General features: G+C 43.1%; 1 protein-coding gene across 1 annotated transcript in view; it reads right to left on the bottom strand.

Annotated features, from left to right (window-relative positions):
• The window catches only part of LOC120930414 (ankyrin-repeat domain containing transcription coregulator asaA-like), a 40,855-nt gene that overhangs the window by 3,538 nt on the left and 19,288 nt on the right, over positions 1-18,029 (bottom strand). The window contains exon 3 of the mRNA XM_040341602.1: positions 5,013-5,208. Coding sequence (XP_040197536.1) covers positions 5,013-5,208 — 196 coding nt within the window. The remainder of the gene's footprint in view (positions 1-5,012; positions 5,209-18,029) is intronic.

The following is an 18,029-nucleotide window of genomic DNA, read 5'->3' as shown; positions in this document are numbered from 1 at the left end:
CAGATTCACAGACACTTACACTTGCGCCGCGTATCAGTGATACGCTACGCCGCCGTACCTTACCTGGCGGAATTTCGAACCCTCAGCGATTTCGCGCCGTAAGTTACGGCGGCGTAGTGTATTTCTGGCGGCGGAATTCAAATCGGCGATTAGGGGGCGTGATTCATTTAAATGAAGCACGTCCCCGCGCTGATTGAACTGCGCATGCTCCGTTTTGAAATTTCCCGCCGTGCTTTTGCGCGAAATGACGTCGCAACGACGTCATTTTTTGAACTTAGACATGAGTTACGTCCATCCCTATTCACGGACGACTTACGCAAAAAAAAAATTCATACTTAACATGGCAAGTCTATCTATACGCCGCAAAATACCAGCTTTAACTATACGCCGGGAAAAGTCGACTAGCGACGACGTAAGAGAATGCGACGGCCGCGCGTACCTTTGTGGATCGACGGAAAAAGCTAATTTGCATACCCGACGCGGAAAACGACGCAAACTCCACCCGGCGGGCGCCAAAGTATTGCACCTACGATCCGAAGGCGTACGAAGCCGTACGCCTGTCGGATCGAACCCAGATGCCGTCGTATCTTGGTTTGAGGATTCAAACTAAACATACGACGCGGGTAATTTGAAAGTACGCCGGCGTATCAGTAGATACACTGGCGTACTCGCTCTGTTAATCTGGCCCTTGGGATGTATGCCATGATTTTGGCCTAAGCCAGAAACCCGACAGCAACTGAAAAAATGAAGAAAAAAGAAAGGTAATACCAAGTAAATATAATGTACTTTCCTATCTATTTATCAAGGTTAGAGGCATAAGGATTAAAATAATTAATGGTGATTGAGAACATTTAGTTCTGTTTTAACAGGAATCCTGATCCTTAATAGCTGCTGGACTTATTCCAGCATCCTGGTTTTGACTGTGATACAGTCTCCCTGTCTGTCTGTCCACCTGCAAGGTGGTTGATGTAGTCAGTCTCTGGATGAAGACCAAACCTGATTTAACCACTTGCTTGCTGGGCACTTAAACCCCCCTCCTGCCCAGACCAATTTTCAGCTTTTAGCGCTCTCACTGTTTGAATGACAATTGCATGGTCATACAACACTGTACCCAAATGAAATTTTTATAATTTTTCCCACAAATAAAGCTTTCTTTTGGTGGTATTTGATTACCTCTGCGGTTATTAATTTTTTGTTAAAAAAATTAAAAAACACAGAATTAAAAAAAAAAAAATAAATTTCTTCTTCATTGAGATGCACTGATTGGCACCGGTAGGCTGCACTGGTGGGCACTGATAGGTGGCATTGGTGGGCACTGACAGGTGACACTGAGAGGTGGCACTGATGGGTGGCACTGATGGGCATTGATAGGTGGCACTGGTGGGCATTGAAAATTGGCACCAATAGGTGGCACTGATAGGTGGCAGTGATGGGCACTGACGGGTGGCAATGATGGGCACTGATCAGCACTGGTAGGTCAGACTGATAGGCAGCACTGCTAGGTGGCACTGATGAGGCACTGACTGGCATCACTGGTGGGCATTGATAGGTGACATTTGTGGGCATTGATAGGTGGCACTTTATTGCACTGGTGGTCACTGTGGGCACTGGCAGATGGCACTGGCAGGGGGCACTGGCAGGCACAAAAGAGGCTGATGTGCCTCTTCCACTGGTGACTGATGTCCCTTACACAAGAGCCGTTGATCGGCTTTTTTTTCTCCTCACGCTGTCAGCGAAAGGAGAAAAAAACGATTACCGAGCTTTGTTTACATCACATGATCAGCTGTCATTGGACCGGCCCCTTACTCGGATCTGTGATCACCCGAGTCTCAGTGACTCAGTGATCACAGCGCGCGCCGCATGCGCTCTGCAGGGGGCGCGTGGGACGCGTACAAAGGGGAAGACTTCTATTGACGGCCTCCCGGCAATTGGGGTCCACGCTGTGGCCATCATTCGGCTATAGCGCAGACGCCTAGTGGTTTAGACAGCCGAGCCTGTAGTTTCATGGTTGTGATATTGCATTCGTAACATGTACTTCAAGCTCCCTAAATTGTTCACTCTGCTAGATTTTCCTGTTTATGACCTTGGATCGGATATTGACTACTCTCCGAACTCTGCCTGCCTTTTGACTATGGAGATTCTTGCCTACCTTGTACCTTGACTGTCACTGAACCTGTCAGGGATGTGCTGGCCATGGCATTACTAGTGCTCAAATGCAGACAATAATACGCATTCGCTCCTGTCGGGCACACAAATGTGCTCATGTGCACAAATATTGCGAACGCATGCGCCAATAAGGGCTGTCGCCCAAATGTCATATATGAATGCAGCAGGTACACTAGTGCCTGTCTGATCTGCAGCTTGTACCCTGTATACATGTTCCTGTGATGCTTATCTGATTCCTGTGTTTGACCCATGTAAAGGACTAGCGTCAAATGTAGAGCTTAACCACTTAAGACCCGGACCAAAATGCAGGTAAAAGACCAGGCCCCTTTTTACGATTCGGCACTGCTTCGCTTTAACTGACAATTGCGCGGTCGTGCGACGTGGCTCCGAAACAAAATAGGCGTCCTTTTTTTCCCCACAAATAGAGCTTTCTTTTGGTGGTATTTGATCACATCTGCGTTTCTTTTTTGCGCTATAAACAAAAATAGAGCTACAATTTTGAAAAAAATGCAATATTCTTTACTTTTTGCTATAATAAATTTCCCCCAAAAACATATATACATTTTTTTTTTTTACCTCAGTTTAGGCCGATACGTATTCTTCTACCTATTTTTGGTAAAAAAAAAACGCAATAAGCGTTTATCGATTGGTTTGCGCAAAATTTATAGCGTTTACAATATAGGGGATAGTTTTATTGCATTTTTATTAATTTTTTTTTTTTTACTACTAATGTCGGCGATCAGCGATTTTTTTTTTCATGACTGCGACATTATGGCGGACACTTCGGACAATTTTGACACATTTTTGGGACCATTGTCATTTTCACAGAAAAAAATGCATTTAAAATGCATTGTTTATTGTGAAAATGACAGTTGCAGTTTGGGAGTTAACCACAAGGGGGTGCTGAAGGGATTATGTGTTCCCTGAAGTGTGTTTACAACTGTAGGGGGGTGTGGCTGTAGGTCTGACGTCATTGATTGTGCGTCCCTATATTAGGAAACACACAATCGATGACAGCGCCACAGTGAAGAACGGGAAAGCCGTGTTTACACGCGGCTCTCCCCGTTCTTTAGCTCCGGGGACCGATCGCGGGACTGTAGCGGCGATTGGGTCCGTGAGTCCCGCGGCCGAGGTCACGGAGCTTCGTACCGGGTCGTAGGAGCGCGCCCGCGACCGACCGCTGGGCTTTATACAATCACGTACCTGTACGTACCTGTACCTGTACAGCGGTGCCATTCTGCCGACGTATATCGTTGTTAGGCGGTGCTTAAGTGGTTTTTCCCATTTTTGACCACTTTTATTAAAAGCAAGTTCCGCAAACAAACATAGGTTTTCCTTGCAGGGGTTTTCAGCATTGCTTTGTCCATCAACAAAATTACATTCAGCCTAGTTGGCTCTCACTTGCAGCACTGCTGCTCTGGCCTTACACTCCAGGTCCTTGTCTGTCTTGTATATGCTATTTCACCGACCACCTTGGTGCATATAGCTAGCAGCCTCTTGCTGAAATGGCTCCCCCGTGAAGCCCTCCTGACTCCTGGCCAGACTTCCTATCTGCCGGGGCGGAGCCCAGAACTATAGTCAGGTTACTACTAAAAGCCCAGCACCTAAACAATCAGTATGCTGGCTGTTTATAAAATCAGAACCCAGGACTGGGGATTTCATTCCACCCAGATCTCTCAGAAATCCCAGAGCTCCAGGTCCGAAAGTGGACTTTTCTCCCTAGATCCCCTCAACCCATCCGGGTTTAGACTTCTGGGTCACAACCTCCTTCTAGACTCTGACAGGGCAAAGCTCTGCCACACCCGGCTTCCTCTAACTACATTTGCTATCCATTATCCTGACCCTGGCTCGCCTTGTTGACTTTGTTTAATCTCTCCACTGCTTGATATCCTGTTGCTTTTCAATGTCCCCTTGGAGGTTTGTGCAGAGTGAAGGGTGTCATGCCCCCTACCCTTGAGCATTCTCAGTGTTCAGATGCATAGAGTGGCACTGTTGCCATTATATTAGTGCTTACTGTTGCATCATTTAGGACCACCCACATCTGGAAAAGGAGCTAAGAGGATCCATCATGGCACAGAAGACATTATAAAAAAATGGTAATTAGGGGGAAAAAAGCAAAAAATCATGCTGCTGTGGGAGCCCACAGGGGGCGGATAGCACAAGTCACAGAGCGTGGAGCTTAGATTTAACCACTTGCCTACTGGGCACTTTTACGCCCCTTCCTACCCAGGCCCACTGTGATTGGCCCTTTAGCTCGATCTGTGATCAGCTGACTCCATAGGACTCCTGCCAATATAAACCCACGCTGTAGCCATCTTTTGACTATAGCGCGGGCGGGAAGTGGTTAAAGTGTTTAACTGGTACATTTTACGGCACATTCTAAATTTAATTGGGGGGGGGGGGGTGTGGCTGGTTAATGAAAACTGCATTGAAAATAGAACCTAAGTAACCAGAATCCTTGTGTAGATTTAAAAATTAAACATGATTCATTGCTATGGGAATTACCATTAACCTTTGCTCAATTTGTTATAAAACAGTCTCAATGCTAAATTGTGTTCTGCTTTTCTTAGAAAAAAATGTAACAAATTTAACAGTGTGCAGATCTTTACGGTAGACGGGGGCCACGTGGTTAAGGCCCTTCAGAATCAGGTTACCCACAACTGCACTACATGGGGGTCTGTAGAAGAATTGTTAAACTGCAAAATGATCAGTATGGTTCATGAATAACTTACAAGAAGGTAAAAAAAAAATCCCAGCTCAAATAGCTGAACCATCTAACTTGATTTCCTGTATTTTTCCCCGAAGAGTCGGACATGGCCTTGCTTTAGTTACATTATTATACTTACAAAGAATCCACTTTGGCTAGCCAGGTGCAGAGCTACACAGCCTGAAGATATTTCCTCTGAGTTAATTAGATGTGGGCAGGCTTCCTTGAAGAAACTGAGAAGGTTTTCTGTTACACTGTACTTATTCTCATTTACAGCTTGGTGAAGTATCTTTAACCACTGGGATGTATTTCCTGGAAAGACCTGATATAAAAACCTATAAAACATAAGAGATCTTTGCATGTAGATGGCAGTCTTCATTACAAAATATATTGTTAAAGCGGTTGTAAACCCGCATCAAATTTTTTTATTTTTTTTTCTCCTGCAAGACAAAAGTCATAATGAGCTAATATGCACCGCATATTAGCTCATTATGAAATACTTACCTCAGAACGAGGTGTGCAAAACTTACCTGGTTCACGCCGAGCGAGAAATCATCTTGCTCCGGCGTTTCTTCCGGGTATCGCCGCTCCAGCGCTGTGATTGGCTGGAGCGTCGATGACGTCACTCCCACACGTGCGCGCGGGAGATTTAAATTCAGCAAGGTTCGGCGGCTGCCGGTCCTTTAGCCGAGGATCCCCCCTTGCGAGGGGAATATCTCCTAAACCGTGCAGGTTTAGGAGATATTCTTTATACCTACAGGTAAGCCTTTTTATAGGCTTACCTGTAGGTAAAAGTCAAAAAGTGGGGTTTACAACCACTTTAATCTTGTAGGTTGCCATTGTGTACCACTTTTTCTGAAAATAGTTGTTCACTGGCTATCATGCTGATCTATTTCCAGTATTTCTTCAGTCACTGAAACAGTCACTTAAACATGTATGCAGATAAGGAGTTCTAGCTCTGATCTGTATGTATTTTATCTGGACAAAAGGGGAGGTATTGGGGCCCTCTCAAAAAGGAAACCTAGAGGTGAGCTCAGATTCCCAGATGACATATCCAGAATATTATATCCTTACTCTAAAAGGGCATTTCACCTACCAGATGTAAAATTCCTCTGCAATCACACACAAAAATTGTAGATAACCTGTTATGTGCTACAATTAGCAAACTGTGAGGAAAACAACACTTTCCTGATGGACTAGCTAACCTGTCTCCCTGTGTAGGTACATTTACACAAAGAGCAAGATCTACATTTGCAGGTGCCTTTAAGGCCTTGTACACACGGTCGGACCAAACCGATGTGACTGGTCCGTCGGAACGTTTTTATCGGTTCACCTCTGAAGTGGCCGTACGGCCTGATATATGTACACACCGTCAGTCCAAAATCCGATCGGGTCAGAACGCGGTGACGTCAAACACACGACGTGCTGAATAAAACGAAGTTCAATGCTTCCAAGCATGTGTCGACTTGATTCTGAGCATGCGCGGGTTTTGAACCAATGCTTTTCTGTACTAACCATCGGTTTGGTCCGATGGGGCAGCGGTCCATCGGTTCGGTTTTGAAGCATGTTTTAAAATTTTGGACCGAAAGAAAAAAAGACCCATGGCCTATACACACGGTCGGTTTGGTCCGATGAAACTGAACTTCGGTTCATTCTCATCGGTTCGGTCCGACCGTGTGTACGGGGCCTTACATGGAAACACCCCTTGTGTTTTTTCAAAGAAATTACTGTAACAAGGGTTTGGTCAAAGCTATGACCCAATCACAAGGGTCTCCGAATACATTCACACTGATGCAAAATGGTTACTCTAGTCAAGTTGCCCAACATTTCACTTTCTCTCAATGACTTGGTGGGTCTATGGTCCCTACAAGCACCAACGTATCTCACTCTACTTTGCCTAATCTACAGAGCAATATGGGGGAAGATGGTTATTTAACAAATACACATAACAAACCCAATAGAGGGACAGTCCCTAAAACTCAGGTTTTGATCCCTTTGGGTGTATGGAGGAAGCTAAAAGGTAGACCATATAGACCAATACCTCATAAAACGAACTTAGATCAAACTTATAAGTGATCAATTTGTTGACCTACCAATTAACTGATGCTAAGTTGAGTGTCCTAAAATTGTGTTTACGCAAAGGGTTATCCCGATACCACTTTTTTAGGACCGAGTACAAGTACCGATACTTTTTTTCAAGTACTCGCCGATACCGAATACTGATACTTTTTTTTAAATGTGTCCCCAAATGCAGCCATGTCCCCCACAGATGCAGCCATGTCCCCCCCCACAGATGCAGCCATGTCCACCATATATGCAGCCATGTCCCCCCACATATGCAGCCATGTCTCCCCATACCTAGATGCCGCCGCCTAGTTAATCAGCGTGCAGGGAACATTACAGCTTTCATTTGAATAGCTGTCTGTTCCCCGCCGCGCCGTGTATAGACACTCCCCCTTGCTCGGGATTGGACGGGTGATCTGCACTTTGATAGACAGATCACCCGTCCAATCCCGAGCAAGGGGGAGTGTCTATACGCGGCGTGGCGGGGAACAGACAGCTATTCAAATGAAAGCTGTAATGTTCCCTGCACGCTGATTAAATAGGCGGTGGGGGCGTTGCGGTATGCGGCGAAATTGCGGTATGCGGCGGCATGGCGGCGGGGGGGGGGGGGGTAGTATCGGATCTGGCATCGGGGGCATTTGCGGGAGTACAATTACTCTCGCAAATGCTCAGTATCGGTCCCGATACCGATACTGGTATCGGTATCGGGACAACCCTAATTTTGCCCAGAAGACCATTTTGATTGGTTTGGAGGCAGTTAAAGACCTATATCTTTTTGCTCGCGTATACTAAAAAAACACTGTTCCAAATGGTCATGGGATATATGGGATTATGGAAAAATACTTCTATCAAAGATTTCAGAGCCCTTAAGGACCTCATCACCCTATGGGAGAAGAGTAATACTGATGGGGAGGAACTCGTAGATTATTCTGTTAATGACCTGTTTGGTCTGTCACCAAAACATTGCCCACACTCATATGGAAAAAGATCTCAAGATCTCCCCACACCTCAAATGAATTGCCATATTGGGGCTTTTTTGCTAAAATCAGTGCATAATATCGAACAGCTAACAAATCAGGGTGTCAATCCAACAATCTATCTTTAGCCCACTTCAAAGCTTTTCACTCTTTGAAAAATAATCACAACATTGTGATTAAATTATCAGACAAGGGGGGCAATGTTGTGGTTATGGACCATGATGAATGCCAAAGTATGTGTTTGAAAATGTTTCCTAACTGAGAGGTGCCAATCAATAGAAATATCCATGTTTTGCTCCAATTCCAACAAGAGTTCTATGGAATTGTGGACAGGGTCTATCAACAAAAGCCCACTGACAAAGACACATTAGATTTTGTCAATTTTAACATTTTATTTCAAGCATCCAAAAACTCTCACATTTTACCATCTATCAAAAAATGCATAAAAATAGAGTGGAACCTCCTGGCTACTTGATAGTGTCAAATAGTGGATGATTTTTCATGTCCACATGTTTTGGCCCAATCATCATATATTCAAGATACTCGAGATATGCCTAGGGGCATTGCAGGTATGCAAGGACTCACTAATGGTTGATTAGGGTGGATGTTGAAGCTTTATACATCTCCATCCGACAAGGAAAATTAATAGACATAGTAGCAAGTTTCCTCAAAGAGATGGACAGTTAATTTCATTCTTAGAATTCTTTCATTTTGGAATTGCTTACATACATTTGGACTTGAAATATGTTCATTTTTGCCAGCTCCCACTTTCTCTAGATGCAGGATATATGATGGGGACATGTTGTGCCCTATCATACGTCAACCTGCACCCCGGGGATGGATTGCAGTATTAAGAAAATGACTGTACCTTTCAGGATATAGGCATTATGGTTCAAGCAGATGGATCACTTTCCTTGGTTCTGAATAGGAAATAATTTTCAGCTAACACCCCTGTTATGTGCACAAAGTGCTCACCCCTCTTCTCTCATAAACAGTATTCCTTACATGCAGTATCTATGCTTGAAATGCAACTGTACAAAAGAGGATAATTTTGTCAAACAAGGAGGACTGCTACAAGATCAACACTTAAAGCAGTGTTGTATTTAGGTTTTGTGCTGCCCTAGGCCTGACTAAACTTGTGCACCCCCTAATTTAAATATGACCCGCCCCTTCCTGTCAATGCCACACCCTTTTCTGTTTGAGATCAGTCCTGACATTTTTCAGGAGGAAGACTATTTCTTAGGGCCTGGGGGGAGGGGGCAATGGATTCCCTTAATTTGATTTTATTTTACTTCCCGTTCAAAATTGGAAGCAGCTTGCGTAACACTAACAGTGTGGCAGAAGCCGGCGGGGACTCTTTCCGTGCTGCCCCCCTGCAAAGTGCTGCCCTAGGCCTGGGCCCTGTTGACCTAGGCCAGGATACAGCGTTGACTTAAAGAGAGGATATAGTGGAAAACTATTGAAGAAGGCCTTTAAAAGAGCCTGTGGGAAACCCAAGGAATCCCTTTTGTATGAGACAACAAGAACAAATCCCCCTCTAATAATAGTGGTTTGCGATATTCACAACAACATTTATAATTAAGATCTATTTTACAGAACCAGCACACCAGAGATCACCTTTAGATGTGCTAAATAATTTCATTATCTGCCTTTAATTAATAGATATGTTTTCATACAATGGATGTATACTAATTATATACTTTGCACTTTTGAATGTAAATAATAATGATTTTCTTTGGGGTTTATCTCTTTTTTCTTTTATTAATTTTGTTCATGGTGAGATATACTGTGTTTATGCCATGAATCAGATTGGAGAATCCAGTGTGCTTGTATTGATTTGAGGGCATAAGTTAAGGCTCTCCAGTATATAATAATACTTTGGTGTAGTACATTAATGTTTATTAGGACTAATAGATCCAACTATTGAACGATTTATTAGCACATAGGGGCTAGGGTTTGCTCCTTTTATTCTGAGTGCACCGATTGGCAAGTTAGGTCCCAGGCTCTCTCTTTTTCTTTTCCTTTTTTCTTCCACTTTTTTTTCTCTATCTGGGACCTCAGCGGGACCCCTCTTCCCTGCCCAGTCCCCACTTTTTAGTGGGGCCTGGGTGAGGGGGATGAGCGGATGCTGGCTTTGGCTGCAATACCTCCTGACAACAGGTGTCCCCTTTGCGGAGGAGCAAGGTTTCTCCAGTTCTGGGGTATAGGGTATGTCGGATTTGCTCTGGTGGTGGTTTTCCAGGTCAATGAGCATGCACACAGGGAAGCTCTATATTGGTGAGTCTCCAGCACATGTGTGCTTAGAGCAGTTTCTGTGGCAGTCATTTTCATTTGGGATGGCTTTGTGGGCTGGACATGTGGGCACGTGCAGTGTCATCTTTAATGTGGTGCTGATACATGCCTAGTATCATGCTGGGTTTTGCGTCATCCATACTTGTGTTAGCCTCGACATTAGGAGGGATGGCATGGGGGGTGGAATGGATTGGTAATTGCCACCATTTAAAATCTATCATACTTGAGCCACTTTCCTCATTTCAATTGCAGTTGCATGACACTCTGATTAGCCCTCTTTGATTCTGATATAAATCTTAGACTTTGTGGAACACACTTCTACTTAATTGCTCGTAAGGCCACACGCTGATAAAAAAAAGTGTCTGTATACTAATTCTAATTTTCATCACAAAGTTCACTGAGAAATCCCTGGATATATGCAATATTCTTAAGACAATGGCATAATATTACAGACAAGGGAAAACGTTATGAGATTCTTTGGTACACAGTAATTTTGTTAGAAAAATACACAGGGTGTACTGTTACCAGGTTAAAGACATCTACAAACTCTTGCTTCATGTGTAAATATATCAACACTGAAACAGATTAGGTAGTCCACAACGAAAAGTGTTGTTTTTCTCACATTTTACTAATTGTAGCATGAAACAGGTTTTATTTTTTGAGCTGGGATTTCTACATTTGGAAGGTTAAATGTCATTTTAGAGTAAAGCCCCATACACACTATGGGCCAGATTCTCAAAAGAGATACGACGGCGTATCTCTGAGTTGCGCCATCTTATCTATGCGCCTGATTCTTAGAATCAGTTACGCATAGATTTCCCTTAGATCCGACAGGCGTAAGTCTCTTACGCCCTCGGATCGTAACTGCATATTTATGCTCGAAATATGTAAATCGGCTAGATACGCAAATTCACGAGCGTACGCCCGGCCGACGCAGTACAGTTATGCCGTTTACGTTAGGCTTTTCCCGGCATAAAGTTACCCCTGCTATATGGTGGCATAAGTGCGGCGTATCAATGTTAAGTATGGCCATCGTTCCCGTGACGAAATTTGAAAATTTTACGTCGTTCGCGTAACTCGTCCGTGAATGGGGCTGGACGTAATTTACGTTCACGTCAAAACCAATACGTCCTTGCGGCGTATTAGGAGCAATGCACACTGGGAGATTTCCACGGACGGCGCATGCGCCGTTCGTGAAAAACAGCACTTGCCCGTCTAAGTTGCGGAGGCGTAACGTAAATCGGATACGTTACGCCCGCGCAAAGATACACGGATGTACGAGAATCTGGCCCTATCAGTTTTCCTGCAGGTTTTTCTCTTCAGGTTTACCAAAACCATGTAGTGCAAGGGCCTGCCTGATTGCATACAAATTGAAACTGTTAGGCCACGTACACACGATTGGTCAAAACCGATGAAAACCTTCGGTCAAAAAATGTACATAGTTACATAGTTAGTCAGGTTGAAAAAAGACACAAGTCCATCCAGTTCAACCACAAAAAACAAAATAAAAAAACACAGTAAAATCCTAAACACCCAACTCCATACCCACAGTTGATCCAGAGGAAGGCAAAAAACCCCAGCGGAGCATGATCCAATTTGCTACAGCAGGGGAAAAAATTCCTTCCTGATCCCCCGAGAGGCAATCGGATTTACCCTGGATCAACTATACCTACAAATCTTAGTACTCAGTTATATTCTGTACATTTAGGAAAGAATCCAGACCTTTCTTAAAGCAATCTACTGAGCTGGCCAGAACCACCTCTGGAGGGAGTCTGTTCCACATTTTCACAGCTCTTACTGTGAAAAAACCTTTCCGTATTTGGAGGTGAAATCTCTTTTCCTCTAGACGTAAAGAGTGCCCCCTTGTCCTCAGTGATGACCGTAAAGTGAATAACTCAACACCAAGTTCACTGTATGGACCTCTTATATATTTGTACATGTTGATCATATCCCCCCTTATTCTCCTCTTCTCAAGAGTGAATAAATTTAGTTCCTCTAATCTTTCCTCATAGCTGAGCTCCTCCATGCCTCTTATCAGTTTGGTTGCTCTTCTCTGCACTTTCTCCAGTTCTCCTATATCCTTTTTGAGAACTGGTGCCCAAAACTGAACTGCATATTCCAGATGAGGTCTTACTAATGATTTGTACAGGGGCAAAATTATATCTCTGTCTCTGGAGTCCATACCTCTCTTAATACAAGAAAGGACTTTGCTCGCTTTGGAAACCGCAGCTTGGCATTGCATGCCATTATTGAGCTTATGATCAACTAAAACCCCCAGATCCTTCTAGAACTAGCTTTAAAATTTAACCGATGGACTGAAAACCCGCACATGATCAGAATCAAGTCGACGCATGCTTGGAAGCATTGAACTTCGTTTTTTTTTCTGCACGTCGTTGTGTTTTACATTACCGCGTTCTGACACAATCGTTTTTTAACTGATGGTGTGTAGGCACATCAGACCATCAGTCAGTTTCATCGGTTAACCCATGAGAACGGTCTGAAGGACCGTTCTCATCGGATGGACTGATCGCGTGTACGCGGCCTTAAGGTTTGACCTCATATTATATGGTTTTGGTAAACCTGATGGAAAAAACCTGCAGGAAAACTGATAGTGTGAATGGGGCTTAAAGGGTCACTAAAGGATTTTTTTTTTTTTTTTTTTAGCTAAATAGCTTCCTTTACCTTACTGCAGTCCTGGTTTCATATCCTCATTGTTTGTTTTTGCTCTGATGTTGCTGTAATCCTTCTCTGTTCTGAACATTTCCTGGTTGTCTGTTTCCTGATGACCACAGTACTGGGAGATTCTAGTTTCATTTTCCAAACCATCACTGCTCTATGGCTCTGTACATGCACACAGGCAGGATAACATGCAAAAACGAAACTAAATGCAAAAACGAAACTGTAGGTACATTATATGATTGATTTTTATCTATTTTTAATCAATTTTAAAAGGAATCAGTTAACTATTATTAGCCGTTGTATCTTAGGTAGATTTAAGTGTATCTCGGTTTGAGAATACACTTAAACTTAAGACGTACGCCTGTCGGATCGAGCCCAGATTCCGTCGTATCTTGTTTTGTGGATACAAAACAGAGATACGACGCGGGAACTTTGAAATTACGCGGCGTATCAATAGATACGCCGGCGTAATTCTTCTGTGGATATGGCCCAAAACCTTTAAGTAGTTACACCTAGTCATAATATCATGATGTACAGTACGCTACATAGTGTGTTGTGACATGGAGATACACAAGATGGCATTGTGTCATGCTTCCAGTGCCAATTTTTGACTTAAAGGATCACTAAACAAAAAAAAAGTCTTGATTTCATGTCCTCATTGTCCGTTTTTGCTTTGAAGCAGCTGTAATCCTTTGCTGAAATCCTCACTTCCTGGTTCTCTGGCTCCATAGTAAATTTCTCATGGGAGCTTCTCACTGTGGTCTAAGCTGTGTGTCTAAAACTCCTCAGAACCAATCAGATTCATTTTAAAAACAAAACACTGCCCTGGATTTGTTTGTTTTTGTTCTGTGTGTCTCTTTACTTCACATAAACATGAAATCAGTTTAAAAGCGAAAGTGAAACTAGAGGCACATTATATGATAGAATTTAATCTATTTTTCATCATTTTTAAAAGGAATCAGTTAACTTTTATGTCTCTATACCCTGTAAACAGTCATTTCAGCAAAAAAAAAAAATTCCTTTAGTGACCCTTTAAACATATATAAGGCAGCCCTTGTTAAAGTGGCAACTGCTTCCGATTGAGAAAGTCACAATTTGCAGAGACAAAATGCACCATGAACACAGCAGGATTCCATGGCTGGAATCAGTTCCTTTTTCTCCTAACCACATTGCAGCCTCTGTGATGTGTTTGGGATACCCTTTGGCTATGAACATGCAGCTTGGATTTAAACCCCTGATGTGTCTATTTTTAACATATGGGTGAGGTTTATTTGCCCAGCAACTTATTTGAATTTTTGTCACACTTTCCTTTTCAAACAAGTCCATGCTGTAATATATAGATAGTATTGGGTGGGAGAATCTGTATTTTCATTTCTGGCACAATCCTATATATCGACCCAACATTTGAAAAGGGGATTTTTCCCATAAATCCCCATGTGTGCAATTTATGGGAGATGGGGATTTTAGTGTGCCCAAGAAAAAAATAACATAATTGCTCAAAAATACACCATAAAAAAATCAATACATTTTATTAATACAAAACCTTAACCACTTGAGAGCCACGCTATAGAGGAAAGATGTCTACAGGGCGGCTCTCAACTGCCGGGTGGACGTCCCTGGACATCCTGCTATTTACATTCCCCGCGCGTGCCGCCGAGGGTACGCAGCGGGGAAAAACTGTGCCCGGCGTGTCACGTGATGCCGATGCGCGTGCCTGGCGGCCGCGATGTCCGCCAGGTGCCCGCGATCGGCAGTGACAGAGCAAGGACGTGGAGCTCTGTGTGTAAACACAGAACTCCACGTCCTGTCAGGGAGAGAGGAGACCGATGCTGTGTCCTTTGTACATAGGGGCACAGATCGGTCACCTCCCCCAGTCAGTCCCCTCCTCCTACAGGAAATTTACATATCCAGATTTTTCTTTCCCTTTTTTTCTCACTATTTTTGCAAAGTAATATGTTATGTTGTGATTTCTTACATGCATAGATTGTTTTTTTTGGAATTTACATGTTATTTATATCATTCACTAGCATTAAAAATATTGAAAAGTGTATCCTGAAAAAGCCTTTACCTTGGGCGAAATGCATCGATCCCTAAACCTTCTGGGACTCATTCCCCATGTGGATGAATGTACTGTATATCGATGTATGAAACATAATATGGTTTTTAGAAAATATATACCTTTTCTGATTTTAAGGTTTTGTATAAATAAAATTTATTAATTTTATATTGTGTATTTTTTAGCAATTCTATTTTTTTCTTGGGCACGGTTAAATCCCCATCTCCCATAAATTGGCCACATGCGGATATATGGGAAATATCCCCATTTCCAATGCGGTAATATACCGTATTTAACAGCGTATAACACGCACAGGCGTATAACACGCACCCTAAATTTAAGAGGGAATTTTCTGAAATAAAACTTTCCACAGGCCCCTGTGTATAACACGCAGGCACAGTTTACCCTCTATTTACAGGGAAAAAAAGTTAGTGTTGTACGCAAATAAATACAGTACTCACTCACTCCTTTACAACAACACTGTCCCGATACACTGGTGAGTATGGCATTATTGGCTTAATATAACAACAATTATTACTAAAATCACCAAAGTTTTGGACTTTATAAAACTTTAATAGTAAATTTTAATCTTCTGTAATATTTACTGTATGCCATGCCTCTAGGTGACTACGTGCCCACTAATATAAAGTAATGCTTGTATCACATCTCAAGAATACAGAAATAAACAGAGTAAAATGGTTTGGTTTTTATTGCCATTATAATTAAATTACTTTCTCTAGTACACTGACCCAAAGCAAGTATGCAGTTTGGGGTTCTGAATTCCTGTTCTGATCTACATGGTTATGCCTCAGAAGGTATTGAGGCCAGAGACAACCCTGGCAACCAGTATTATGAAAAGAAAACCTTCAATAGTAGTGTCTGTAATTCACCGAATATAGGTTTTACTTCATGTTATAAGGTTACATGCAATGATGAAACTTAAGAGACACTGTCATTGCAAGCCTACACCCCAATATTCACTTTTCCAGAAAACATTAGCGTATATTTGGTTGTCAAACTGGTTTCTCTCTTGTACAATGATTTTGGTTTACAAACCACAGCAAAAAAAAAAATTAACTTTTGAGGTTGTTTCAGCAGTGACACTTGCTTTTTTTTTTATTAGAAAGTACTAAGCCTGTGTTGAACAGATAATCAGCAAAAGGGATGCGATTTAGATTTGGTTCGCAGTTAAATCTGGTCTCAACACTGCTTGTTTAATGTTAGAGAAAAAGGCCATCTAAATGTGTTCTCCCGCCTGCTGAGCTGAACCTCCGCCTTTCAGAAAAATGATATGGATGGGACAGCAGGAACAAGTGACTAAAGCTAAAAAGAAAAAGGCTCCTAATATTAAAAACAACACCAATAAAATAATAATTCAGCACAAGAACACAGAGAGCTAGCATTTAGAGGTAAAGCACAGTTCCCTAACTGTCCCTAATATTTTCACAAGCAATTTGTAATTCCTCCCTATCCTCTCCCTTACAGTAGCTTCCAGTACACTAAGGCCGCATACACACGATCGGTCAAAACCGATGAAAACAGACTGAAGGACCGCTTCATCAGTCCAAACCGATCGTGTGTAGGCCCCATCGGTCAGTTATTCTTCGGTCAAAAAATTGAGAACTTGCTTTAAAACTGAACCGATGGACACCTAACCGAACAGGTCAAAAACGATCGTTAGTATGCAAAAGCATCGGTCAAAAAGCCACGCATGCTCAGAATCAAGTCGACGCATGCTTGGAAGCATTGAACTTCGTTTTTTTCAGCACGTCGTGTGTTTTACGTCACCGCGTTCTGACACGATCGTTTTTTTAACCGATGGTGTGTAGGCACATCATACCATCAGTCAGCTTCATCGGTTAACCAGTTGTACGCGGCCTAATACTCTGAAGCCAGGAGGCTGGCTTATTTAAAAGCCCCCCGAGTACTTCTAATCCTGCTTGCCATGATTCAAATGCCATGTAGTGCATTATGGCTAACAGAAAGGTGCCTGGGTGAACTTGCACATAAATTTGTAAGAACCTCAAGTTTCAAAACCACAGGATTTACCGCAAACCCATGGTAGTGGAAAACATGAACCTCTTCCCACCCCATTGAAACAAAAGGAACATCCATGTTATATACTATCCAGACCTGTTTACCCAGCCTATGCAAAGAAGTTATATGGTGACAATATTTCAGCCTACTAAGGCCCCGCACACACAGTCGAACCGAACTGATGAGAATGAACCAAAGTTCAGTTTCATCGGACCAAACCGACCGTGTGTATAGGCCATCGGTCTGTTTTCCTTCGGTCCAAAATTTTAAAACATGCTTCAAAACCGAACCGCTGGACCGCCGCCCGATCGGACCAAATCGATGGCTAGTACAGAAAAGCATCGGTTCAAAACCCGCGCATGCTCAGAATCAAGTCGACGCATGCTTGGAAGCATTGAACTTCGTTTTTTTTCAGCACGTCGTGTGTTTTACGTCACCGCGTTCTGACCCGATCGGATTTTGAACTGATGGTGTGTACACACATCAGACCATCAGGCCACTTCTGCGGTGAACCGATGAAAACGGTCCGTCGGACTATTCTCATCAGTTCGGTCCGACCATGTGTACGGGGCTTAAAGCGGGGGTTCACCCAAAAATAAACATTCTGACATTAGCTATATGCCTCCAGCATACTGCTAACGTCTGCAGTATGCTGTTTCTTTTTTTTTGTACTTATCGTTATACAAGCCCTTGTTATCCGGCTCCGAGCGGGGGATTACTTCCGGGTATAGGCGTTCCTAAGCAAAGAGGAGTTGATTGACGGGCTGCTAAAGCGCGTCATGCCTTCCGAAAATACCCAAAGTCACACTCGGGTGTTTAAGGCGCCTGCGCAGTCAGCTCTACACGGCAGGCGCAGGCACCGTAAACGCCCGAGTGTGACTTTGTGTATTTTTGGAAGGCGTGACGTGCCTTAGCAGCCGTCAATTAACTCCTCTTCGCTTAGAAACGCCCATTCCCCACAGGATTCCCCGCTCGGAGCCGGTAAACAAGGGCTCATATAACGATAATTACAAAAAAAAACAGCATACTGCAGATGTTAGCAGTATGCTGG

The sequence above is a fragment of the Rana temporaria genome, chromosome 3 (assembly GCF_905171775.1).
Source record: "Rana temporaria chromosome 3, aRanTem1.1, whole genome shotgun sequence".
Lineage (NCBI taxonomy): Eukaryota > Metazoa > Chordata > Amphibia > Anura > Ranidae > Rana > Rana temporaria.
Note: the sequence above shows the minus strand (reverse complement) of the source record. Positions and strands in the feature narration are given on the sequence as shown.